The 27,440-nt window shown below is 51.1% G+C and overlaps 2 protein-coding genes across 4 annotated transcripts in view; one reads left to right on the forward strand and one right to left on the reverse strand.

Annotated features, from left to right (window-relative positions):
* The window catches only part of Abl1 (ABL proto-oncogene 1, non-receptor tyrosine kinase), a 118,519-nt gene extending 97,369 nt beyond the window's left edge, over positions 1-21,150 (forward strand). For all 3 annotated transcript variants that reach the window (XM_038336685.1, XM_038336686.1, XM_038336687.1), the window contains exons 4-11: positions 144-416; positions 8,291-8,375; positions 8,663-8,840; positions 10,534-10,718; positions 12,958-13,110; positions 14,387-14,476; positions 14,948-15,112; positions 17,908-21,150. In XM_038336685.1, coding sequence (XP_038192613.1) covers positions 144-416; positions 8,291-8,375; positions 8,663-8,840; positions 10,534-10,718; positions 12,958-13,110; positions 14,387-14,476; positions 14,948-15,112; positions 17,908-19,592 — 2,814 coding nt within the window. In that variant the 3' untranslated portion in view covers positions 19,593-21,150. The remainder of the gene's footprint in view (positions 1-143; positions 417-8,290; positions 8,376-8,662; positions 8,841-10,533; positions 10,719-12,957; positions 13,111-14,386; positions 14,477-14,947; positions 15,113-17,907) is intronic.
* A 5,054-nt stretch (positions 21,151-26,204) lies between these two features.
* Positions 26,205-26,603, reverse strand: LOC119819753 (pyroglutamylated RFamide peptide). The gene has a single exon (XM_038338070.2). It carries the CDS (start codon positions 26,601-26,603, stop codon positions 26,205-26,207), a length of 399 nt encoding a protein of 132 aa, XP_038193998.2.
* Between the last annotated feature and the right edge of the window lie 837 nt (positions 26,604-27,440).

A 27,440-nucleotide genomic window follows, 5' to 3' on the forward strand; every position in this document is an offset into this window, starting at 1 on the left:
GGCAGGTGCATGTGCCTTCTGAGTGTCTCTGTCAGTAAGTTCCACCCCGCTAGAAAAGCTTTAGAGGGTGACTCTAAACCATACACAGAACCTTTCCCCTGGTGTTTGCTCTGTGAATGAGGACTGTTCCCTATCTTCCTCAGCTCTATGTCTCCTCGGAGAGCCGCTTCAACACTCTGGCTGAGTTAGTTCACCATCATTCCACGGTGGCTGATGGGCTCATCACCACGCTCCACTACCCAGCTCCCAAGCGCAACAAGCCCACCATCTATGGAGTGTCCCCCAACTATGACAAGTGGGAAATGGAGCGCACGGACATCACCATGAAGCACAAGTTGGGTGGCGGCCAGTATGGGGAGGTGTACGAAGGTGTATGGAAGAAGTACAGCCTGACCGTGGCTGTGAAGACCTTGAAGGTGAGTTTGGGGCCTGGTTGAAGGGTGTAGGTGGGGTCTCTGCTGTGGCTCCTGGAGTCACCTGTCCTGTGGCAGCGGTCTTCCAGAGTCTACTTTCTGTTCTCATCGGGCGACATGGAGGCCACTTCCTTATGAGAGTTCAGAGACGCACAGAGATGAGTCCTCTGTGGGCTGATGCAAAAGGCACGTGTGTGGTGTGCCGGCACTGTCCAGTTCTCTCCCACAGGCCAGGCTTCTGCACACAGGAGCGAGTCCTTTCTAGAACAGCTCCAATGAGTGATTATCACTGAGCTATGGCCTTCCTTCCATCCCAGAACCACGCACCTCTCCACTGTTGACCAGTTAGTTCTCTGTGTAAGGTTAGGACCCCATCCCTGCATCTTCACAGCCTGAGCTTGTCCCTGAGGTGAGAGTGTCCCCTAGTGTTCACCTACAGTGCTTGCTTGTGCCTGTTTTAGACAAACTCTGATGATACAGCCTGTGAGTAGCCGCCAGGAAAGGGCCCGCCCGGAGCTGCCCACTGTTGGGAAAACAGACCCGAGTGTGTGCTTGTGTCTCAGCTCAGTCAGGCAGTACATCTGACAAGCTCAGCTCTGCTCTAAAAGACAGTAAAATGGAGGCTGGAACTTTTGGTTGCCATAAGTAACTGTTTAAAGCAAGTCTGCCTCCCTTGATTCTAGAAGGAAAAGCAGCTTTCTGAGCACCACAGTATTTCCCCTCCCTTTGGCCCTGGGGCAGACCAGTGCTAGGGAAGAGGAGCACAGGTGGGGTTAAAATTTAACAAATACAGGGTTCTTTGCATTTATTGGCTAAACCCTAATGCTCAGGCCTGGGTGTTCCACATCAGATGAGAAGTGGAGATGGCAGCACAGTGGTCAGGGCAGTGCTGACGACAGCTCTGCTATGCAAGGAGGCAGTGATGCCTGCAGTGGTTAAAGAATGGGAATCATGGCTGTGATGAAGGGCAGAGGCCAGGAGAGACACTGGGTCTTTGAGGGGCAGGAAGCCCCGGTGAGGAGGAGGCAGGTGCTCAAGGCAGATCTGATTCCATCCGTTTTGCATAGCGTGAGGGGAGTGCTGATCCACGTCAGTACACCTGGCCACGGTGTCACTGGCTGAGAGGGCCAGGACCACTGGCAGGGGTTTGTAAACACAGCAAGGAAGAGGGAAACCACAACAAGGGAAGGCTAATCTGAAAACCTTCAAGAAAGGTAGAGGCCTGCAAGGTGACTCAGTCAGTAAAGCACCTGATGGCAAGCCTGACAACCTAAGGTTTATCCCTTGAGCCTACATGATGCAGGAGAAACGGACTCCCAGAAGACTCCCCAGAGTTGTCCTCTAACCAGCACACACGTGCCACAACACATGCTCTTCACACACAATAAATAAGTATTGGGAAAGCACAGCATTTAAAAAGAGGAAGCCCCATTGATGGGCAGTGCTGTAGCTCGTCACAGTGGAAGGGATTCCGGAGGAGGGTCTGTTCTGGGACCTTCTGCTGAGACCTCAGTGAGTTTCCCCAGGAGCCTCATTAGCATGTGTGCCATGGTTGGTAAAGAGTGACAGGGTCTGTTGGGTTGGGAGTTCTCGTGGTGCACAGCACCTGGCCACGGAGAGGCAGTTCACCCTCTGTGGAGGTGTGTTACCTCCACACACATACTGTGCAACCACTGCCCAGTCCTGCACACAGCTCTGCAGTCTGTTACCCATTTGTCAGATGAGAGTAATAAAGTGTTTTGGTTCTTTATCTCCTCTACAGATGTTGAGAACTAAACTAAACTAATGGCCAAAGTTACCATGTGAATACAGGCCCACAGAGTTCTCTGTGTGTTCATAAGCTTAGTCCACCCAGCAGCTCCGTAGCACTCACAGGTGCCAAGACAGGGAACCAAATACAAATGCAATCACCATTAAGGCTGTGGAAGTTGGAGTACTGAGCCTGAATTCGAACCCAGGCACCTAGATCCCAAGCCCAACTCTTTTTGCCATCTCCCTCATCCCTTATGACAGTGGTTCTCAACCTTCCTGATGCTGCAGCCCCTTAATACAGTTCCTCCTGTGATGACTCTGTGATTATTTTGTTGCTACTTCATAACTGTAATTTTGATACTGTTATGAATTGTAAATATCTGATATGCAGGCCATCTAATATGTAATCCCAAAGGTGTAGCAACCCACAGGTTGAGAAACCACTGCCCTATGGCCTTTCCAGCTTCATTCTTTCAGCAGGCTCACAAAGCATTGCTTCCTCCCGTCCTTAACCAGCAGGAAGTGTAAGACCTGCTTATCCTTAGACCCAGCCCTCCCCATTCATCCTGGAAGGCAGGTTCTGCCTTTGGAGAGCAGGAAGAGAAAGGCACTTGGCTGACCCTATAGATGGGAATCTGTAGTTGCACTGTAAGTGAAAGCAGGATTCTGCAAGTGGATGCAGCGCCTGGGTTGTTGTATAGATTTGGGTTTTGCTGTTTGACTTTGAGAGCTTTAGTGCTACTATGTGCATAGTTGAATCTGGCCTTGACCTTGTTACAGTGTATTGTCACGTCCAACACAGTGTGCTGAAGAAAAATATCTCTTAAGCCTGCGGAGATGGCTCAGTGAGTAAAGTACTCTGTGCAAGCATGAAGCTGGCCAGGGTGGCGTGTCTCTAACCCAGTGCTGCTATGGCAAGGTGGGGGGCAGAGACAGAGAGTGCTGGAAGCCTGTAGGCCACTCTGCCTGGAGTGCAGTGCAGCGACAGACGACAAGGAGGAAGGTGAAAACTTTACCCAAGTTGTTCTCTGACCTGTAAGCATGTGCTGTGGCACATCTGCATGCATTGCATGCACACACGTGCACACCAAAACAAAACCCCAAACAAACATCTACCAGGCTTTTTTCTTTCGGGCCACCAGCCAGCTCCCAATTCATAACACAGAGACTCCGTTATGAATGTTCAGCCTAGTATAGACTCATTTCTGGCTAGCTCTTTTAACCTAAATTAACCTGTTTCTCCCTACATTTTGCCTGGGGCTTTTTTACCTTTCTTCTGTATAACTTATACTGCTTCTTGTGACTGCCTGGCTGGCGGCTGCCTGGCCTCTGGCCTCAGGCGTATCCCTCATTCTTTCCTCCTCCTCCTTTTGTTCCTCTCAAGCCTAGATTTCTCCTCCTACTTATTCTCTGTCTGCTAGCCTCACCTATCCTTTCTCTGCCTAGCTATTGGCCGATCAGCTCTTTATTAGACCAGGGGGGCTTTAGGCAGGCAAGGTGAAACAAATGTAACACATCTTTGCCCAGTTAAAGAATATTCCACAACACAAACAAACAGCTGTTGAGTACAAGGAGCCTAGATTTTTTTTTTAAGATTTATTTATTGTGTATACAGTGTCTGCATGTATGCCACCAGACCAGAAGAGGGCACCAGATCTCATTATAGATGGTTGTGAGCCACCATGTGGTTGCTGGGAATTGAACTCAAGACCTCTGGAAGAGCAGGCAGCGCTCCTAACCTCTGAACCATCTCTCCAGCCCAGGAGCCTAGATTTTTAAAGGAATTATATTCCAAACTTCTTCCAAATTAGTTAAGACTACTTTGGGATCTAGTTGTGGGATCTAGTTGTGGGATCTAGTTGTGGCAATGATACTGACTCAGAAGCTCACTGACAGAGCAACAGGAAACGGCCAAAAGCAAAGCAGCATACCGGAGCCCCAATATGAGCATATAGTGTCCTCCCCCAGCTGGTGGCTGGGGTCCTGACTGCATCCCCATCAGCATTGAGAAACTACCTGTGTCTCCGAGGAGCAGCAGATCTGCCCTTTTTTTCCCCCTGGAAATGGTTTATTGGGGACTCTAGAAACAGCCAACGGAAAGGGGGCTTTGCAACAGCATTGACTCTTGGCAGCCACACTGCAGGTTCCACATAGCCTGCATACCAGGGAGAAAGGCTCTGTGACTGGAGCTTGTTGTACCATGGTGCCTGGTTACTGCACTGCCATCCTGGCAGGGCTCTGCTGACCATGAAGATCAGTAGTTGAGATGGCCATAATGTTTGAGAACAAGTGCTTTTGTGGGCTCTTTGTGGGAAGTAGTTACAGGCTAGATGTGGAACTTCAGCTTCTACACCTGCTTCCCAGCACAAGGGCTAGTCAGGAGCCAACATCTCCCCACAGTGCTCTTAGCCTTGTGTGTGCGTGCCAGGCCCAGGAACAGAGTCATTTCTAAAAGTAGTGCCCCTCTTAAGCTACACTTGGGACAAGGCCGGGAAGCATGTTAGATAGCTGTCTGTTGTTGAGTCTCAGTGATTGTGTTTATGCAAAGACAAGAAAATAAAATAAAGGTCGGTATTAGAAAACCAGTTTGTCTTCCAGAAGAGCTGTGTGCTTGCTCCACCTCTTAGCATCAGAGGCAACTGCCACAGCAATAGGAGCACGTGCCCCTGCTGCCTGCTGGCTAGGCACTGAAAATGTCTTCCAAGGCTGAGGTGACCCAGCTCCAGTGCCTTGAGTACGCACAGAGCCTGGAGCCTGCTCCTTAGCACTGTATACAGATGCTATCTGCGGAGAGGTGGAGGCAACGGGTTCATAGAAGATCAGAGAGGGGGGAGAGGGAGAGGTGGGGGGGAGAGAGAGCTGGACAGCATAACTGACAAGCTGTCCTCTTAGCCACTCTTTAGGACTGTCTTAGAGGATGCTGCTTCCTCTCAAGAGGTTGGAGCCCGTCAGACCCTATGAAGAAAGCAGTTGACCTTTCTCTCCCCAACAAGCCTAAGTGACAAAAAGATGAAGGAAAATTCAGGCCTCTAAGTGTTTCTTCCACTCAACCCATCATAGTCCTATTTATTGTGTAAATGGAAGAAGGATGGTGTGAATCTAAAAAATAAGCAGAGGAGCTTCGCAAGTTAGAATGACAGTTTTGATATTTTGTTTTTTAAATTTCAGTAGTTAAAAACCTAGGTTACACATAAAATAAGAAATAAATCATGTCTAATTCCAGCAGGGGGAGACAAACTCACACTGATTTTTCTGAAAGAAAAAAGGCAAGGAATGATTACTGTGTGTGTGTGTGTGTGTGTGTGTGTGTGTGTGTGTGTGTGTGTGTGTGTGTTGGGGTGGAGTCAGGCATACAGACAGGAAGGAATGATTGGTGTGTGTGTGTGTTGGGGTGGAGTCAGGCATACAGACAGGAAGGAATGATTGGTGTGTGTGTGTGTGTGTGTGTGTGTGTGTGTGTGTGTGTGTGTGTGTTGGGGTGGAGTCAGGCATACAGACAGGAAGGAATGATTGGTGTGTGTGTGTGTGTGTGTGTGTGTTGGGGTGGAGTCAGGCATACAGATAAACAGGAAGGAATAAGTGTGTGCGTCGGTGAGGGGGTGAAGTCAGGCATATGGATAGGCAGGGAGGAATGATTTTCCATGTGTGAGTGCACGTGTGTGAGACAGGGTGGAAATCTGTAGATAGACAGCAAGAAGGTGATTTTGAATAATGTTCTGCCTCATCATTGTGGACCTTTTAAGAAAAGGGTAGATGGTTCCACACCAAGTGAGATTTCTGAGGTGATGTGCCTGTGTGGTTTACTATAATGCGTTCCATTAGAAAAGAGGCACAAGGTGGTGGTGGCACACGCCTTTAATCTCAGCATTTACGAGGCAGAGACAGGCGGATCTCTGTGACTTTGAGGCCAGCCTAGTCTACAAAGTGAGTTCCAGGACAGGCTCCAAAGCTAAAGAGAAACCCTGTCTCAAAAACAAACAAACAAAAGACAGAAAGAAAGTAGAAAGACTTGAATGTGAATGTTAGAAAGGATCACTGGAGAATAACTGTCATAGCCAGTTGTATTGTGCAGCATTGGCCCCTGGGGTCTGGCAGGCACCGCTAGTCTTAGTGTGTCACCAGGTACATCAGAGCTGCACACTAGAGCCAGACAGGCTGCCGAGCAGCTGAGAAACAGAAGGGACTTGGAAAGTCCAGCAGCCACTGGTGGCGTGAGAATGAGTGCCCTCTGCTTAGCTAGGGAAGTGACAGGCAACATGCTGTGGCAACATTAGAGCATCTCCCGTTTAAAGAGCAGTGCGGCGAACCCCCCTGGCCAGCAGGGAAGAACGACCACCAAGTCGAGGATTCTTCTCAAATCACGCTTCATTGGAGCCTCTTGGTTGTAGGGAGAGCAGGAAGCGAAGGGCCCGGAGCACTAAATGGCAGCCGCTTATATAGGGAGAGCGGACACGGGTCGTGCCTGGATTGGCTACTCGCTCGTCTTTCGATGCCCCCAGCCACGGGATTGGCCAAGATTACTGCGCACTACTGCACATGCGAGAGGTTCCGTCTACAGCCTTGCCTAATATGGAGTTGTTTACTCGGTGGTGCAGGGGCTCGGCGCCATCTTGTAATGGCGGCCAGCAAATCGGCTCCCTGCAGAGCAGCAGGTCACATCTCAGTTTAGTCCTTTGGAACCTGTGTTTAGTGGTAACAGACCAGCACACTGGCATTGATCATGCTTTGCTTCTCAGCATGGCTGACCAAAGGGAAGAGGCCCCAAGAAAAGGTTGGCCCATCCTCTGGAGTGTCTTTCCCCTTGCCAGAGCAGGAACTGGAACAGCCAGAGTGCCAGCCTGTAAACAGTTCCACTCTTGGCACAAACACAGTGTAGACATTTACACACTTGGCATGGGGACAGTGTGGACACTTATACACTTGGCACAAGATCTGGTGGAGCTATCTACCCAGAGAAGCTAATTTTCAAGAAGTCTCTTCCCTACCACACAGGCAGACTCCCTGCAGACACCTCATGTGGCCTGCTGTCCTCCTTGCCTCCAGAGCCTGTTCTTACAGCTAGGGAGACTCTTGTCACTTCCCGCTGCCTGTTCCTGTTGTGGTAGTTGGTTAAGAGGCAGTGACTTAAGTTGCAGGGAGGCTGAAGAGCAGAGAACACAGTCCTTCAGACTCAGTCTAAGAAAGAGGGAAAGAGTGGCAGTCTGCCTGTCTCTGGCCCTGTATTATGACCTACACAGAAGACACTGTGAATTGTCAGAGAGCTGCTGCAAAGATCATTTTAGAATCTGGGTGATTGACCCCCTAGTCAGTGGTGATTGCTTCATTAGGTGCTCATGATGCCGCATACCTAAGCAGCTCGGTTATCTGTCTGCTACTTCTGCCAGTGAGAGGCACTCTGAAGATGCGGCTCTCGAGCCAGCTCCATTTCAGATTCTTGACACTGTTCCCTCTTTAATGTTAAGGGTGTTAGACTGGGAAGCACACAGTACTTGTGGGATCAATACCATAGTGTTTGTACTTCTCCAAGAGCACAGAAGACCTGGGCAGCAGTGCCAAGCAGCTCTGACCCTTGACCTATTGACTCACTGGTAGAACATCTGGTAGAAACAACAAAGGAAGAAAAAAATCCAGTTTGGTTTATGGTGTCAGAGGGTTTCCAGCTATCACTGTGGAAGGCATGGCAGAGTGGTCTGGTTTATAATGGCAGGCATGTGTGGCAAAACCATTCCTATGATCATAGCTGGTCTAGAACCAGAGACTGGGTCTAACCTTTAAAGACCTGCCTGTAATGAGAACTCGTTCCAGACAAGCCCCACCTCCTGAAGGGTCCACAGCCTTCCACAATTGTTCCATCAGCTGGGGAACAGCTGTTCAAGACATGAGCCTGTTGGTGACCTTTCATATTCAGTCCATAATGCTGTTGGTGAGAATTTGCCTCACAAGACTCTGCATATCACTATTGAGCTTGGCAAGGACAGTGTAACCATTCATTGGTCACCAAAAACAGTGGCCTAGGCTGAGCGTAGTTTGCCTCTGCTATTTGCATTAGCTCTTGAAGCTGTGTCCTTCCTCGTAGCCACTTCCTTGCTAAACAAATCTTATGCTCCTAAACTTCCCTTCTGCAGGAGGACACCATGGAGGTGGAGGAGTTCCTGAAGGAGGCTGCAGTGATGAAGGAGATCAAGCATCCTAACCTGGTGCAGCTGCTAGGTAAGCATGCACAGACTCAGGCTCTGTCCAGATGTCCGTGTGTGAGTGAGCATCGTTTCTTAATCAAAGACAACTATGTGTTTGAGGGATGGGGGGTCAGAAGACAAGTAGAGTCGGTTCCCTCTGTCCACCATGGGCTCTGGGGGCAGGCAGGCCCATGTGGCAAGCACGTTTACTTGCTGAGCCATCTCACCAGCTCAGAAGCCTTTTCTTCAGCACCAGACTTTTCTAGGGTTCCTTCCCTTGGGAGGAGCCATATGCTGACACCCCCCATGTCTTGTTGTCAGGGGTGTGTACCCGGGAGCCCCCGTTCTACATCATCACAGAGTTCATGACCTATGGTAACCTGCTGGACTACCTGAGAGAGTGTAACCGGCAAGAGGTGAGCGCCGTGGTATTGCTCTACATGGCTACACAGATCTCATCAGCCATGGAGTACCTGGAGAAGAAGAACTTCATCCACAGGTAGGGCTGGGCAAAGCAACCCCACCCCACCTCACCCCTGCTTCAGAATATCAGTCTTAGTACTCAACTCCCAGCCTTGGTGCTGGCAGCTCACTGGCTCTTGAAACAAAGGCAGATACAAATGCCTGACGTGAGTGCTGCTTGTGGCAGGCGGGACTAAGTCCTTCAGGCCCCAGGCCTGGGCCAGTGGAGCAGCTAATTCCTGGGAAAGAAGTGTTTCATTTCTGAGCCATTTTGGACTTAGTAAATATTAAATGAAATTTGTAAAAGGCCTCTTTCCTTCCTAATAGCCATGGCTCCCTCTGAAACAATGCAGCCCAAGGTCAACACTCAGTAAAATCTCTGCCTGGGCACAGTGGAAGCCAGGGCCTAGGCCTAGTTTCAGTGTGTGGCTTTTCTTCCTTCTCTTTGTGTTTCATTGTCCACCGGCTGTCACTGGGTTTGGGGATGTTTCCATGGCTGTAGAAATGTACAGAATATGCAAGCCGGAACTAGGCATTTTTGCTGCTTTTAAAACCCGGAGTGTTTTGACCTTCAAGTGTGCCACAATTATCTGGGTTTGCATGCTTTGCTGGTAGAAGTGGCTTCCTAGCAGAGTGACAACCTGTGCAGGAGGGAGCCTGATGGGCTTGGCCCGACTCCGTCATGCAAGATGTTCTCCACGCCACTGTGGTGACCTTTCCTACCCAATTAACTCAAGTGTGAAACCTCGACATGAGATTTCATAGCCAGGAATAAGTAGTGTGTGTGAAATGCTGGCAGCCCCTCGGAAGACAGATTTTTTCTGCTCCATGAGAGCCCAATCCAAACGCTCCTGTCGCTCAGCAAAGTGAAGCCTCTGATGCTGCAAATTGAGATTTCCTGACTTCTGGCTTGCCTTGCATGGCCAGCTCTGTTCCCCCTCCATTCACACACTTAAAATGCCTTACCAAAAATCCTATTAGGCACAACTCTTGTGTGTTTAATTTCTCTCGTTGCTAATGATCAAGCCGCATCCTGCAGCCATCGCCCTCAGCTGCCTCATCTTTTCATTCCTCGGTGCCCAGTTCCCTTGTGATTTCATGGGTAACATCCATGAACCAAAGATTAGACCCCTTCTTCTCTAGAAGATTCAAGAGGTGAGAGGAGGCGGATTATACAGAAAAGTTTCTCAGACATATTTGGGTAGGCATCAGGAAGCAAAAGGAGAGGAGAGAGCATATTATATGGGTAAAGAGTGCAGCAGACTCGGTTTCATTTCCTGCTGAGTATAGACAGGACAGGCAGAGAGACTCTTCAGTCTTCTGCAGCTGAGAATCGGCTAACTGTTCCCTGTGCCTGGTGTGGGTCAGTAGCAGCACAAGCATGTCAGTGACACTTGTTATTCTCCCATATCAGAGGAAGTGCTCTACATCCATCCATTATCACACACAACTGCCCAAGGCAGGCCCTGTTCTGTCCGCATTTTATAGCTGAGGTAGCTGAGTTCCAAGGTAATGATCTGCCCCCATTGCCACCCTGTCTGCTTGTGTTGCTGCTGTGGCAGCCCAGTTAGTATTTGCTGAGGGACTGTTGCTCCCAGCCAGGCATTGGAAAGCTTCTGAGGACCACACGTGATTGTCTTTGTGTTAGTGTCACATCTGTCAACAGTAGGGAGGCTGCAAAGTTGGGGAGGCAGCGAGGAGCCGGTACAGATGCCCTTTTCCTTTCTCAGAGACCTTGCTGCTCGAAACTGCCTGGTTGGGGAAAACCATTTGGTGAAGGTGGCTGATTTTGGCCTGAGCAGGTTGATGACAGGGGACACCTACACGGCCCATGCTGGAGCCAAATTCCCCATCAAGTGGACTGCACCTGAGAGCCTAGCCTACAACAAGTTCTCCATCAAGTCGGATGTCTGGGGTAAGGGTCAGTCCTGGGCCGTCCTTGCCGGTGGGAATTTCCCTCCTCTGCTTCTCTGCTCCATCTTTCCTCCGTCACTACACCCTCTTGTTTGTTTCTGGCTTATTTTAAAATCCTGTTTCCTCTTTTCTTTCAAAAGTGAAGCAAGTGACCTCCAGAGTCACCAAGAGAGGCACCGCATTTGTGTCTTCGTTCCACAAATGCTGACCTGACCTGACGGTGCAGCAGCAACCCTGCAGGCACCCAGCGCCACCCTCTCCACGGGAGAGCTTTCTCTTTGGTTTGGGCTGTAAAAAGGGTTCTTCATGTGGAAGTGCCACCTGATATTGATTTTATTCTTAAAGAAAAAAAATTTTTGAGATGATCTTTTTACATCATTTCAACTGTCCTAGGACTCATTTTGTAGACCAGGCTGGCCTCAAACTCAGAGATCCCCCAGCCTCTGCCTCCTGGGTGCTGAGATTAAAAGTATGTGCCACAATGTCTGATTTAAAGAACTTTTCATGCTGAGGGTGACCTCAGTGAGCCCTGTGCTCCACCCTCTCCCTTGTCTCTTATCATTTTAAAGCAAATCTCAGACATAGTATTTTTCACATAAACACTTCGGTATTTGCTTCTTACAGGTGACTCTTATAGCTTCTGATTATAAAATATCCAGTGCTTTCTTTCCAGTTAAACCATAAAAACCGTGTCTGTTTGCACCTTGACCTGAGAGCCAGATGCGACTCACTTGCTGCCTTAGTCCGCGTGTCCTGTGCCTCTGGCCTGTATCTCCATCAGTGACTCTAGTTCCCTGCTGTTTCGTTATTGATAAATCTCACTTCTCCTTTAGACGGTTCCAGATTTTGGACTTTGCTTGTTGTCCCTGTGCTGTCATCTGCTCAGTGCCTCTGGCTTCAATCCTTATAGAAAATTCAAAGTCAGATCTGGGTAGCTGATGACATTTGGTTGACTTTTCTTTCACTTAATACATCAGAGGAGGTGGCATACTCTTAGACTGGTTGATCTATAATGCTTGATTTTTCTCCCTCTAGTGCAGCAGTGGTTGAGATGCTTTGGCAATCCTCTGTCTACAAAAATATTTACATTACAATTAATAACTAGCAAAATCACAGTTAAGAAGTAACAATGAAATAATTTTATGGTTGAGGTCCCCACAACACAAGGAACTGTATTAAAGAGTCACAGCATCAGGAAGGTCTCAGCCACTGCTCTAGTGGGATATTGTGTAGCAGCCCTTAATGACCAGAGCCAAGACCAGTGGTTCACTGGGGCTGTCATGTGGTCATTCTCCAATACCTTCATTCCATATTTAGTTAGCCACAGAGTGTAAAAGAAAAGGCCTGGCAAGTGCTTGGTTGCCCAGTGGTAGAGCTGGTGCAAAAATGGGTTCAAGTGAGCTGCCTGTCATGGCTCCTACGTAGCCAAGTGCCCTGTGGTGGTGGCAGTTGGATTTGCTAGTCTTTTGTGGTATTATGAGCTCTTTGTTGACACACACTGATATGTTTCAGTGTACTGTGGTCTTCTTAACAGTGGCGTGTCTCATCTTTGGCCAGTAGGAGCACCTCCCTTGCCCTTTTGATAGTACCCCTTGTAGTCTTCCATAAATATCTGTGCTGTCTGGAATGACAAGATACTCCAGGCTTCTTCCCTGTCCCAGATCTGAGTCACCTGTTTTTCTAAGGACCCCTGGTTCTGTTAGTGGGAAGTAAGACATTAAGACGTCAGAGTTCCAAAGTTTACGAACCGATTAGAGCTAGAAAGGACCTTGGATAATCTTGCCCGCCTAGAAACAACTGATGGCCTGACGGCGTGCAACTACATAGTCACAGAGGTGTAAGCAAACGTGGTCTCTGACTTCTAGCCCTCGTGCACTTACCCGAGAGACCCTGTAACCCAGGTCACCTTCCCCTTCTCCCCTTTGACGTGTTCCAGTGTAGTGTGAGTAAACAGCTTTGCTCTGTCCTACCTCTCCTGAACTGTTGTCATGGAGAGCTGTCTGCTGCACTGTGGAAAAGCCTGATGCCTCCTTTTCACATGTGTGCGTGTGTGTGTGAACACTTGGGCACATGTGTGAATGTCAGAGGACAACTTTGTGAAGTCACTTCTCCCCTTTCCCCTTCATGTTGTTCCAGGATCCAAAGGTCTTTAGGCTTGTAAGGCAGATGCTTTACCCACTGAGCCATCTCGCTGGCCAGCGCCTCACACACTCTGATGTCTGCCTCTTGCTTTCTTTCAGCATTTGGAGTATTGCTGTGGGAAATTGCTACCTATGGCATGTCACCTTACCCAGGAATTGACCTGTCACAGGTTTATGAGCTGCTGGAAAAAGACTACCGTATGGAGCGCCCCGAAGGCTGCCCAGAGAAGGTCTACGAACTCATGCGAGCATGTGAGCCTCCCTAACCCGTTCAGGAAGTGCATGTGGGCACTGAGGAAATTGTGATGGTACAAGTGTCTGCAGAATGCTGTTCCCATGGGCCCTTGGCACTGTTCCTGTGCTACCGAGCCACTCATAGAGTCTGGTTTTGGGATGCCTTTCGGTGCATTTATTTACAGATACTATACGTATGAGTTGTTTTTGTTTACCTTTGAGAGTGATATTTTTTTATTTATTTTTTGGTTTGGATTGGAATCTCACTCTGTAGCCTTGGTTGGCCTGGATCTCACAAATTCTAGGGTTACAGGTATGCACCACGTGCCCAGGTTCTTTCATTTTTTTAAACATAAAAAGTATCAGACAAATAAATATCAAACCTGGATTCTTAGTAATACATAAATTCCTGTGTCCGCTTATACATACCTGGCTATTAATGCTCCAGGCGATGTAACTGTAGTGGTGTTTATGTTATGTGAGTATATGTGTGTCTGCATGCGGTATGTGTCTGCACATGGCCTTATCAGTGTTCATTTGATTACTCTTTCACCTTTTTCCTCTTAGACACTGCTTCTTTACCTTAATATTTAGGTTTTTCCTTACCCTGTTCCCCACCTTCTATACAGCTGGCTAGCATTTCAGTAAATGGTTTAAAACTTCCAATCATCTGCCCTCCTATGATGAACTTTTTGCTGTTTTGCACATTTGTTTGCTTTAATTTACTTTATTTATTCATTTATTTATTATTTATGGGGTTGTCCATTCCACAGCTTACAACTTGCAGGAGTTGGTTCTCTTTTTCTGATGTGGATCCTAGGGATCAGTCTTGTCAGCAAGTGTCATCTTGATGGTCTTGTGTTTATTAGAAGCAAGGCAGGGAAGTGTCCTTGTGTCGCTACACTTAACCCCGATATTTCTAAAAACTGGACTGTTGGTGCAAAGTTTGTTTGTTTTATTTTCTTTTTGATTTTTGAGACAGGGTTTCTCTGTGTAGCCCTGGCTGTTCTGGAACTTTCTCTGCAGACCAGGCTGACTTCTCTCAGTTCCGCCTGCCTCTGTCTCCCAACTGCTGGGATTTAAGGCATGTGCCACCACTGCTTAGCTCCTTTCAAATTCTTCACATCTATAATAGGACATGATAGCATTTGGTATTTTAACTTGTCGTGACATCAGCAGTTAGCAGGCTTGGAGTGCCTCTGTCATGTCCAGACTATTCTTTGGTGTAGCTAGTCCTAGTCCTGTCTTGTTAGCAGTGTTTCCTCCTGCTCTGACGTGGGTCTTCCCTGTCCAGGTTGGCAGTGGAATCCCTCTGACCGGCCCTCCTTTGCTGAAATCCACCAAGCCTTTGAAACCATGTTCCAGGAGTCCAGTATTTCAGATGGTAACGTACCCTTGGGGGCGTGCAATGGGTTGAAAGGTTGAATTGGGGCTAGACAGGCCTTTAGTTCATTCCTTTAAAAGTACCCAGACCAAGTGAGAGACCAGAACTCTACACAGCGCTTCAGTGGTGGCCTGTTTCATTTGCAGTCACACGGGGTTCTAGAAAATGCTGTGCTGTTTCTTCAGCATCTGTGTCCCTTTTCTCTAATTGCATAGACCTTAAGAAAAAGAAAGACAGCTCAGTGACCACAGGACGTGGGCTCAGTTCCCAGCACCCAGATGGTGGTGGCTCACAACTCCAGTCCCAGGGGATCCAGTACCCTCATCTGGCCTCTGCACCTATATAGTGCACAGCCATACATGCAGGCAAAACACCCAGACACATACAGAAAATTTTAAAAAAAGAGAGAGAGTTCCTTTCAAGGCATCACCTTTGCTGATGACTGCTGGATTGTGTGTGTGTGATCCTTAGAGGTGGAGAAGGAGCTGGGGAAGCGGGGCATGAGAGGAGCTGCTGGCAGCATGCTGCAGGCGCCAGAGCTGCCCACCAAGACCAGGACGTGCAGGAGAGCTGCTGAGCAGAAAGACGCACCTGACACCCCTGAGCTTCTCCACATGAAGGGCCTGGGAGAAAGCGGTATGTCCATGCCTCTCTCACCCCTCAAGCCAGGGTAGGCTAACAGTAAGTTGTCAGTGGAGCTGGCAGAGAACAGCAGACCTTTGTCAGTGGTCCAGCCCTGGGGAGGAGGATCCAGTTCTTGCCCAGCACTGCCATTCTCCCTGGAGGGAGCCATTCAGCAGTTGCTTGGACAGGCAAGAAACTGGGGTGCCTGCCAAGAAGCACACCCACCTCTCCATGTGTGCTTCACGGTGCTGTGGGCGTCTTTTAGGACATGGAGCCAAACAGTGTGGAGCTCCCTGTAGTTTCTGGAGTGTCTTTTGCACTCTTCCTAGGTTCAGCCAGGGCAGTGGGGCTGGGTCAGAAGGTGCCTAGAGATGTGCAGGGATGATATTAACAGTCGTGTCTGGAGCTTCCTGCATGCCAGCAGACCCACCAAAGTCAGCTTTGGGGGGATGGTACTCATAAAGGCTCCCAGGGGCTCCCAGCATGGCCTGATGGCTCATGGGTCTGGTTGCATGGGACCATGCAGCACAAAGTTTGGTTCTGATCGGGACTCATAAGGGGTATTTACTCAGCGGAATCCACAGTTGTGTTTTTTAAACCTTTCCTCATACTAATGAGAAGTTGAATGGTCAAACCCACACAACACATAAAGTACTTTAAAGATTGTCTTCGTGTCTTCGTCAGAGTTACTGTTGCTGCGATGAAACACCATGGCCAAAGAAACTTGGGAAGGAGAGGGTTTACTTGGCTTGTGCTTCCACATCATCAAAGGAAGTCAGGTCAGGAGCTCAAACAGAGCAGGAACCTGGATGCAGAAGTGTTGTATGTTGTTTTTTGACTCTTTTGACTTTTTTAGGGGGACTGCCACCCAGCTCCCAACACATGGAGGCTTATTCTTCGTTATGAATGCCCGGCCTTAGTGTGGCTTGTTTCTAGCCAGCTTTTCTTAAATTATCTCGACTACCTTTTGTCTCTGGGCTTTTATCCTTCTCCGTTTCTGTATACTTTTCTTCCCTTCCTACCCCGTGCCTGGGCGACTGCATGGCTGCCCCTCATACTCTCTTCTCCTTGCTCTCCTCATTCTCGGTTTTCCTTCTGTTTATTCTCTCTCCCTGCCAGCCCCACCTATCCTTGCTCCTGCCTCGCGATTGGCCGTTCATCTCTCTTTTAGACCATCAGGTGTTTTAGACAGGCACAGTAACACAGCTTCACAGAGTTAAACAAATGCAGCATAAACAAAAGTAAGACACCTTAAAATAATAGTCCCCAACACAGGAGCTGATGAGAGGCCATGGAGAAGTGCTGCTCACTGACTTGCTCAACCTGCTTTCTTATAGAACTCAGTAGCACCAGCCTTGGAATGGCTCCACCCAAAATGGGCTGGGCCCTCCCCCATCAATCACTAATTGAGAAAATGACCTACAAACTTGTATATAACCCAATCTTATGGAAGCATTTTCTTTCCTTTTTTTGAGGGGGGGTTCATTTTGTTTTTTTGTTTTGTTTTTGTCTTGGGGTTTTTTGTTTGTTTGTTTTTTATGGCAGGGTTTCTCTGTGTAGCCCTGATTGTCCTGGAACTCACTCTGTAGACTAAGCTGGCCTCAAACTCACAAAGATCTACCTGCCTCTGTCTCCGGAGGTATTTTCTTAACTGAGGTTCCCTTCTCTCAGGTGACTATAGTCTGTGTCAAGTTGACATAAAACTAACCAGCACAGGCACAGCACACATAAGTGCCAAGGGTGTGTATTTGGAAGGCTTACATAGGACTGAGGATGTGGCTCAGTGGTTGAGCAGCTATGAGGACCCGAGTTCCAGTCTGCATGTTCATGTACTAGCACATCTATAACACCAGCTCTCCTGCAGAAAGACCCTCAGAAGTGTAGGGCCAGCTAGCTTGGTGTACACAGCAAGGTTGGAAGATTACCCTCTGACCTCTACATGGATGTTATGGCATGTGCATGCACATGTGTGTATGTGGTTTAAAAAAAAACAGTCCAAATTGTAGAAGTACTGCATCATCTTCCTCACTCTTTTGGAGGCTGTGGCACCCAAGCAGCGCCTTCACCCCTCTTGACTGTCATGCTGTCAAGTCACTGGCAGTGGGGCCCACGGGCTGCCGTGGGAGCATCTGCTTAGAAAAGCAGGTTTGTGTGTTTTGCTAGGTCATCTCCTGGTAAACCAGAAGTGTCCCTAACATCTGTGTTCTTGATGTGGCACTGTGACCCAGTGAATCTCTCCCCTTCTTCAGCTGGACTGAAGTGTAGGGTGGTCTTCTGCAGTCTTGGGACAGGTGCACCCTCCATCTCTGTCCAGAAGGCTGAGGGAAGCCTGCTACAGCGGCCTGACAACACAAGGGCATCTGTGAACCGTCACTCATATTTTAAAACCTGCTTGAAGTTTTGTAAAGCTTCTCTTTCCCGTCCGTCACAGCAGCTGATTGTCAGGCCCCATGGGATGGATGTCTGGCCTCTTCTTCAGCCTCAGCCAGTCTGACCCTTGGCATTGCTGTTTCTGATGACCAGAGGGTGATGTTTGAGGGCTTCCACGTCATTAACTGGTTTCAGGATAAGGAAGGCAGGCTCATTCAGCCCTTGTTCCTCTGTGTTTGGGGAGCGAGACTTGTGCTTCTGCCAACAGTGACTGTGTTCACGGCATAAGCTGCTGATGCGGCTAAGCTCTGGTGAATGTGGAAGCTGGGGTGCAGAAGCTCTACGAGGACCCCCCACACACACACAGAGAGTGTGTCGGCCCACCTTGAGCACAGTGTTTCCAGGGAGTTCTTGCTCATGCTTCCTCTCTGTTTCAGATGTACTGGACAGTGAGCCTGCTGTGTCACCGCTGCTTCCTCGGAAAGAGCGTGGGCCCCCAGATGGCACTCTAAACGAAGATGAGCGCCTTCTTCCCAAGGACAAAAAAACCAACTTGTTCAGTGCCTTGATTAAGAAGAAGAAGAAAATGGCACCAACACCTCCTAAGCGCAGCAGCTCCTTCCGGGAGATGGATGGCCAGCCAGAACGCAGAGGGGCTAGTGAGGAGGATGGCCGGGAAATCAGCAATGGGCCACCAGCTCTCACCCCCTCAGATACAGCAGAGCCTACCAAGTCCCCAAAGGCCAGCAATGGGGCTGGTGTCCCCAATGGAGCCTTCCGGGAGCCAGGCAGCTCGGGCTTTCGTTCTCCCAACCTGTGGAAAAAGTCCAGCACACTGACCAGCAGCCGTCTGGCTGCCAGTGAAGAGGAGAGTGGCATTAGCTCCAGCAAGCGATTCCTGCGCTCTTGCTCAGCCTCCTGCATGCCGCATGGGGCCAGGGACACAGAGTGGCGGTCAGTCACGCTGCCTCGGGACCTGCCATCTGCTGGGAAGCAGTTTGACTCATCCACCTTTGGGGGGCACAAAAGCGAAAAGCCAGCTCTGCCTCGGAAACGAGCCAGTGAGACCAGGTCTGAGCAGGTGGCCAGAGGCACAGTGACACCCCCTCCTCGGCTGGGGAAGAAGAGCGAGGAGGCTGCTGATGAAGTCTTCAAGGACATGGAATCCAGCCCAGGCTCCAGCCCTCCCAGCCTGACTCCCAAGCTCCTCCGTCGGCAGGTCACTGCCTCTCCTTCCTCTGGCCTCTCTCACAAGGAAGAGGCCACCAAGGGCAGTGCCTCGGGGACTCCTGCCGCTGCTGAGCCGACACCCCCCAGCAGCAGAGTGGGTCTAAGCAAGGCCTCCTCTGAGGAGACCCGAGTAAGGAGGCACAAGCACAGCTCAGAGTCCCCAGGGAGAGACAAGGGGCGGCTGTCGAAGCTCAAGCCGGCTCCGCCACCTCCACCTGCTTCCTCAGGGAGAACCGGAAAGCCTGCCCAGAGCCCCGGCCAAGAAGTGCCTGGGGAGGGAGGTGGGAAGACAAAATGCTCAAGTCCAGCTGTGGATGCTATAAACAGTGACCCCACCAAGGCTGGCCAGCCTGGAGAAGGACTAAGAAAGCCTGTGCCCCCATCCGTGCCAAAGCCCCAGTCAGCTAGTAAGCCTCCAGGGACCCCCACCAGCCCGGTCCCCACACCCGCCACAGCATCAGCGCCTTCATCCGTGCCCGGGGACCAGCCATCTTCTGCGGCCTTCATCCCTCTCATATCGACCCGCGTGTCTCTGCGAAAGACCCGCCAGCCACCGGAGCGCATCGCCAGTGGCACCATCACCAAGGGTGTGGTTCTGGACAGCACTGAGGCCCTGTGCCTCGCCATCTCCCGGAACTCAGAGCAGATGGCCAGCCACAGTGCCGTGCTGGAGGCTGGCAAGAACCTGTACACATTCTGTGTGAGCTACGTGGACTCCATCCAACAGATGAGGAACAAGTTTGCCTTCCGTGAGGCCATCAACAAGCTGGAGAACAACCTCCGAGAGCTGCAGATCTGCCCTGCGACAGCCTCCAGTGGCCCAGCTGCCACACAGGACTTCAGCAAGCTGCTTAGCTCTGTGAAGGAGATCAGCGACATCGTACGGAGGTAGCAGCAGCCAGTGCATGCCAGCTAGAGATGCTGCAATCCATGGGGCTTTTGTGCCTGCAAGGATGGGGGACAGAGGACTGGGGAGCTGGCATCTTGGCCCAGGAGCTTTACGGAGCAGCAGGCGGAGCCAGGGCCTGATGTAATCGGCCCTTCTACTTGTGTTGTGCACCAGCTGTTCTTTCCTCCCAGCCCAGGTACCGTAAGCCACTTTTTTTCACTGCCTATGTGTGGGCCTCCTGCTCTGAAGACTGCAGTTGGCCTGCCAGGCCACCAGGCTCCAACGTCACCTGGGAGTGCTCACAAGGGCTGTCCTTTCCACGTCCTAGCAGGACAACATCCTCCTCTGACGCACCTGGTCACCGAGGCATGGGGGCCCCTGTGCTTTTAGGACCTGTCCCAGAAAGCCTGTTCTCATTGTTTTCTCGTGTGAAGGAAGCTGTTGATTTGAGGGCCATGAGGTGCTAAAGCCAGGGGCCCAGGTGGGTGGGTACTGGAGCTAGAGCTGCGGCGGTGTGGTCTGGCATCTGTTCTTTATCTCCTCAGAGTGTGCCCTGCAGATCATGGGTAGCAAGGTTGAGTTTCATGAGTGGCAGTCGCTCATTGGCCAAGCCAAGATTAGGACTCCAGGGGGCCCCAAAGATCGGAATTTGTGAGCATTCGTCTTCCCCTCCCCTGCTCCTGAGGTCAGGCCCATCCTCTCTGGTCCTTGCCTTGATGACGAGGGTCTGGTTTTCTGGTGGTTTTGAGCTTTCAAAGCTCTGCACAGAAAGGAGCAGCCACTCGGCACAGACAGGAAGGAAGGACTGCAGGCCCAGGGCTCTCCTGAGTCCTGACTGTTCCTCAGAACTGCTGCTTAACTACCGAGAACCATGCTTAGCCTAGTGTCCTGGGAGGTCCCGCAGCACGGGCTGGGGTGGAGTAGACTTTACACGTCTTCCTTCCCCAACAGCCAGGCCAGAGGTGAGCACACAGACAGGTTGTGTCCCCTTGACTGTGACACAGGGCAGCCAGCTGAAGAGCAGGGTTCCTGCCTTGGCTTGTACTGGGCCAGGCCAAGCCACCTCCACACTCCCTGCTCCTGCTCTGCGCTGCACTGCTCTGCGCTGGCCCCAGTCCCACACCAGTCACCTAGACTCGGGTTGTATTTTCTGGTAGAGATGATGACTTCCTCTAGATTGTTCTTCCATGGTCCTCAGCACATCACCTCTTGCCTCCAACGGCTGTTCTGCAGCCCAGGGGAGGCAGTACCACACTGCCAGAAGCCTTGAAAACCCAGACACCCCCATGCCCTGACACCATGTTCACAAGGTACCGGTCTGTCGTTGCTGACATGATGTGCCACTATTTTTTGCATTATACTTTGGTATTACACTTTTTTAATAGACATGTTCTCTTATAAATGACATGTAAATAGTTCGCCACAGTGCCCCCTCTGGCACACCAATGGCATTCCTTTTTTCTCAGTCCAGTACATTTTGTTTCTGTATATGACTCTGTTTTTTGAATTCAAATCTCTCTGTAGTATTTTTTAAATAAATAAGTGTTTACAGAACTCTTGACAGATTGCTTGGTCTGTGATTCATCCCTGCTACCCCTTGTGTTCCAAAGGGTCACAACACAGTTGGCTGTCATAAAACAGAATACTGGCTGCCATCCACCGACAGGATGTCTTGGCCACCCTGTGTCCTCGGCACATAGTTGCCAGCTGCCCAGCTCTGGCCAGCCTTACCGCAGGAGGCAGCGTCCTCTGCCAGGCCAGGAGCAGGAGAGACGTGAGCTCAGGTTCTTGCTGGTGGGGTGAATCCTCCCTGACATGTCTCCGTATCTGAGCCTACTTCTGCCCTGCCTTCAGCTGCCCGGGTGTGTGGCTTCAAGGTGCCAGCCCTCACATTTGAGAGGACAGTGGATGACTGGAAGCTGAGGGAAGCAGAGCCTCCGGCAGGCTGGGGGGGGGGGTTGTGTTTTAGTGCAGTCTCTGCTGGGGCCATGGATGTGGTGCCCTGCCACCCCCACCAACTCTCCACACGGCCAGCTCTCTTCTGTCATCGCATTACAGATGAGGGAAGGGGCTGGGAGTTGTCCAACGGCCCTTCTAGACGCTGACCCTCCTGCTGGTTTTCTATAGCCAGTTGGAAAGGGACAGTGGAAGGCTCCAGGGACAGCCACCATTACTAGCACTTGCTCCTTTGTGTGTGAAATGGACCGCTCATGGTCCTCCCATGGCCTCAGGCAAGTACGGCCTACGTGTCACCTCCGCCCAGGGCATAAAATACTTCCTATCTCTCAAGGTCCTAACGTGTCCTCTGAAACTAAGACTGGCTTTCTTGACCTTCTTAGGTCATAGATGCTCTCTGGAATCTAATAGCTGTGGGTTGCCCAGAGAAACGCTCCCCTGCACATGCCCATTCTGAGGGGCCAGCAAGATGGCGCCCCAGGCAAAACACCTACTAAGCCTGACCTCTGGGTTCAATCCCTGGGACCCACATGGTGGGCAGAGCAAACCAACTGCTGTAAGCTGTCCTCTGACCTTCACGTGTGCACCATGGTGCCTGTGCATGCATGCATGAGTATGTACACAAAAGGCAAGCAGAAATGATAGAGACTCCTGCCCACACACGTGAAGTTATTAAGTCGTGCTGACCCACTGCACATGTCAGGCCCAGGAGAGGAGGCCAGGTGGTGCTGGCTACTGGGTGTCCCTACTCTTGTAACAGGCACATATTCTAGAAGCAGCATCAGAGACAGGTCTCCACCCGAGCGAGCTCTTGTTGCAGACGCCGAGTCACCTCATGGAATGCTTGTGCCGTCCTCTGAGGTGCAGAGTCGCTGAGGCTCAGAGAGGTGAAGCAGCTTAGCCAAGGCCACACAGCTTGTATCTACCAAATAGGTAGTTGGTAGAAAGTACAGACGGCTACATCCTGCCCTTCGAAAGCACCCTGCAGGCTGGGATCTATAATAGGAAACTGGTTGACCTGACCTCACAGACCCAGATTTAACTCAATGCCATCCCACTCCAGTGTTCTAAGGAAGCCCCCCACCCCCGTGTGTGTGTGTGTGTGTGTGTGTGTGTGTGTGTAGGACAGATATCAGTGTTAAGTGTCTTCCTTTGTTGTCAATGTATTTTTCAAGGCATCCTCATTAAACCTGAAGATCACCGCTCACCGGTTAGCTAGGCTAGCTGGCCAATGAGCTCAAGGGATCTACTTCAATTACTACCACCCACTCTGCCCACCTTCAAGCAGAACTGGGATTAGAGACATGCATCCAGGTCTTATATGGGTGCTGTGGATTTGAACTCGGGGCCTCATGCTTACATGGCAGGCACTGTACTTACCGCACTATCAGCCCCCTGGGAAGTCGTTTCTAAGTCTGGTTTTGCACAGGTGACATTAAGTGGGACCAGACTAAACAAGCACCCCCAGCCACACCCCATCATTGGTATTGCCTTCATCCCTGCTAGTCATTTCGTCTCTTGACCCAGCCCCTGGTCCAGCTAATGTTAATTCTGCAATCAGACACCTCTGGGATTCTGTCCTCAGCCCCAGGGTCTTTGGGACTTGGGCCTACAGACCATGAGCACGGTGTGACCAGAAACTCAGGGTTGGAGTCTGTGGGTCTCCTGTGGTTTCTTTGGACTGGAGCAGGTGAGGATGGGCATCTAGCTGTCCTGGGCCTTTCTCTTTTCTTCCTTAGGCATTTAATTAGTATTTCAAAGAAGGAAAATATGGATGGACATTTTCCACTCATCTTAGCAGCTAATAACCTGTAGATGTGCACACCACGGGGAAGATTTGCCTTTTTCTTTCATTTGTTCTCTGAGACCAGGCCTCGTTAGTGCAGGGTTGCCTCCGTCTCACTCTGAAACCAAAGCTGGCCTTGAACTTCTGATCCTCCAACGTTAGCCTCTGGAGGATGGGGATTACAAGCCCGCACCGCTATGCCTGTCTCTTGCTTGTGTCTTGAATAAATACAGTGAGCAGCTACAGACAGAGAGGTTGAGAGCTGGAGATGCCAGGCCAGCAGGTGAGCAGCCTGGGGCTGAGTCTGCCTTGGGGTGGTGTTTCCCAGAGCCTTCCCTTCCCCAGTCTGTAGAAGAGTGATTTCCTCGTTCCCGGGAGGACAGAAGAGGGCCTAGACCTTGCCAGAGCGTGAGAAACTTGGGGGCAGGGGGTTAAAGAGGGAGTTTAGCACCACGTAGGCGAGTTGGTTTAGCAGATCAATGCTTCAGCAGGCTGAGAGTTCTGATTTTCAGGGCTATTGAGCTCCAATGTACAAGCAAGCTGGAAAAAAAAATAGCTGTGTTGGTTCTTTTAATGATTAAAGGTAATGACAGCAGCTTCATTCCTTTGAAGGCCTCCCCCTTCATCTCAGTCTTCTCCATCATGGTTAATCTAATCCTGCTAAATTAAGAGCCTGCCAGGCTTGAGGTACAGCTCAGTGGTAGAGCGCTTGCCTACCATGCACGGTGGCCTGAGCTAGAGCCAGCACCTACCCGCAGAGTGAGTGTGCAGGTCACTGGGTCTCGTGGGCAGTATACAACCTGGTGAGTGGAGAGAAGGGCCAGAGCCCTGGCTCCAGGGTGCCCGCCCTTCCGCCCCGGCTGGTGGTCTGTCTGTCTGTCTCTGTCTCCTATGTGTATGAATGAGCCATGGGAGGGGTTGAGGCAGGCTAGTGCCCCACAGAAGCAGGGCGGGTATCCCTGGCAGGTGAAAGAGCTGGGTGGAACCCCAGTCGCCTGTGTCTCGGGGCTGCCTTCACAGACACCCAGGGAGCCTGTCAGTGTCCACCGTGTCTCAGCAGGGAGCAGCAGCGTCCCTCTGCTGGACATGCCCTCAGTTATGTCTTCCTGAGATGGTGGGGGAGGCAGAGCGATGCGCCCCACAGATTCTGGGGCCTTTGCCTTGTCCCTGTGACTGCAGCCTAGGATGCGCAAGGCCCACGGGAGCCTAACGTGAGCTCTGGGGAAGGCTGTGTACCACAGCCACAGCGTCGGATGTTTGGTTCCGGCCTCCCCCCTCACCTCACATCCCAGCCATGCTCCCCAGTCAACACGGTTCTTTTGTGACTCCGATCTGTCAGCCTTAATGAAGTGGCTTCCTGGCTGCTGAGGACTGAGAGCTGCTACTGGGGACGTAAGTCATCAATAGAACGGAAAACACCGGAATACTGTGAGGTGCCAAGCTGGGCCTGGCCCAGTGTGGTTCTAAAAGGCTAATAAAAATCTACCAATTAATTGTGACAGCTCAATGGAAAATTATTCAATTGTGAACAGGGGCAAGCCGCCACTCGCAAGGAGGAGGGGAGATGTTGCCATGGAAACATCAATATAAGTCCTCATCTCAGCAGTCACAGCCAGCCCTGGAGTGAGCTGCTTCTGACGGGTGTGTCTGACCTGGGATGGGATGTAGGAGACTCAGCAGCCTTTGAAAGGGATGCTCTGCCTGGCCCCAGGCTGCACACAGCCCAGACTTAGCCCCCACCAGGTGGAGATGTCAGCCTTCCCCCCCCCCCCACGCTCCTTATTCTAAGAAACATAGGTAAGGAGCAGGGAAGTGAACAGGGAAACAGCCTGTGCCGTATCTCCCTGTACCTTCGCCCAGCTGCCAATTAAGGGGCTGGTAGGAGAGGCGTACGGGGTACAGACAGCCTGATTTCCATCTCCCCAAGTGAAGGCTCTAGGAGCTCAAGAAAAGAAGTTTCTGGGGCCCGGAGGACCCAGAAGGAGGAAGCCGGCATTCCATTATGGTGCTGTAGTTGTTAGGACTTTTATTTCAAAAGATACATGCAGCACATTCCTAGTTTGGGTATCTGAAATTCAGTCTTGCTTGGCAGAAAACCATCCCTTCCCAGTTCAGGTCCCACGAGCCCCTGACTTGGCAAACACTGCCCTGGACAAGGCCAGCTGCCGGAGGGGATGGGCCGCCGGAGGGGTTGGGCGGGCCATCGGAAGGGCAGCTTGGTGCTGCTGCTGCCCACTGTGGGGCTTTCTTGCCAGAGGCATCTTGTGCTAATGGGGTGGAGAGCACACTCTCTGTCATGGGTTTGTGTTTGGGTGGGTTCTTTTTCCCAGTCATTTGTAACTCTCAGACCCACATTCTAACACAGCGGAGTATGCTCTCTCATGTGGTGCTTCAGATGTCAGCCACTGTCGGGACTTTGACTTCCCACCTGTAATCTCGCAGCCCACCTACCATCAAATGAGCGACAGAGCCAGAGGCCAGTTATTTCCACAGCCCCTGCCCCTGCCCCTGCCCCTGCCCCTGGGGGCTGGGGCTGCTCCGCAGTCAGACCACTGGAGAAAGGGGGTGGCCGACGCAGACAGCAGCCTGAGCCGTGGGTTGGGACGAGGACCTTCGGTTTAATAACCAAGACACATTCACTCTCCTTGTGTGGGTTTTTTTTTTTCGGGGGCGGATGATTGTTCTCTTTTTTTTTTAAACACCATCCAAGTTTTTCACTTGAGCAAAATGGGAAATAAAAAGTTGAGCATTTATTTATCTACCCCTAATTCATTATGATGGGCCTTTGCTCTCTCTGAGACTGGGTCCTGGCGGGGGGTGAGGGGGCCGGGGTCAACAGTGGGAAGACAGACAGGCAGAGTCCACAAAGGCCCTCACCGGCCAAAGCGAAAGCTGAAGCCTCCCTTCCTCCTGCTATAGCTGCTGAGCTCCTCTGCCAGGGTCCCCAGGGGGCCGCTGGCCTTCTGTGAGTCAGTAGGCAGGAACCCTGCAGCCTGGCTGCTGCCATCCTGCCTCCCTAGGCGGAAGCCGGTGTGTTCCCTGCGTGAGGCCTGCAGTTCCTTGGCCACCACAAGCAAGGCCTGTGGCTGTGGTACTCTCGGCCACGGGGAAGGACCTCGCACTGAGTGGGGTCTGCGTCCCTCAGGCAGGTGGACCCTGCTCATCTTGGCTCTGACATCACCGACGTCTGCAGGTCCCGTTCTGTCCAGCAGGGGAAAGCAGGCACTCAGTGGCAGCAAGAGGAGGTAAGGCAAAGAGCGGAGGCTCCTCATCTGAGCGGAGGAAGGAGAGGAGGGGGTTAGTGGCCTGCATTTGGTCCCATGCACTCCCTGGCTCCAGGTTTCCGCCTTTGGAGGGGTAGCTGCCGGCTCAGCTTAGCCTCAGAGACCAGCCTTTCTTTGCCACCGCAGGAGCTGGCTGTCCCAATTAGGGTTTTTCTCACTCACCTGCCGCCAAGGAGCTGCCTGCCTTCGTGGCGCAGTACCGGCGTGTCACTGCTGCCAGCTGGCTTGCAGAGGTACCCGGGTGGCCCTCAGGGCTGTGTGCATTTGGGTTCAATTTTCTATTATAATTATTGACTCCTGGGCCGTGGGCAGAGTGAGAAGCAGTCGTGTTTCAACTTGATAATGAACAGGTCTAGTTGGTCTGCTGGGAAAGCCCACTGTCTCCCTAACTCAGGACGGGAATATGGGTCTGGTGGTCCTTGTGTAACTCAGATGCCTACCTGGGGAGGGGCCAGTGACAGGGATGGGGACCACCAGCACCCATTGAGCTCACCGGACAGGACAGGCTTAGGGCTAAAGATTACCCACGTGAATGGGCTCGTCTTCAAGATAAGTTTGCTTAGATGTCTAGCAAACTGCACTCCACCACACAGCTGGAGGAGGGGGGTGTCTTGGGGCTCAATTGGCCATGTGGCTTCTTGATGTACCAGGCCTCAGGGAAATGCTTGCTTCCTGCGCACAGCCATCCAACCCACCAACTAGAATGCCACCCCCAATTCCTCGGACTCAGAGGCACAGGGTTTGCCAGATCCTAAAGCCTTCTAAGGGAGGGAGCTGAGTTTAAGGATCCTCATCATTCTGTACCGCCATGACTGTCCCACTATC

Source organism: Arvicola amphibius, chromosome 7, assembly GCF_903992535.2.
Source record: "Arvicola amphibius chromosome 7, mArvAmp1.2, whole genome shotgun sequence".
NCBI lineage: Eukaryota > Metazoa > Chordata > Mammalia > Rodentia > Cricetidae > Arvicola > Arvicola amphibius.

Coding starts and splice junctions, on each gene's coding strand:
- LOC119819753 (XM_038338070.2), bottom strand. CDS start 26,603: ATGAGGAGCCTCCGCTCTTTGCCTTACCTCCTCTTGCTGCCACTGAGT.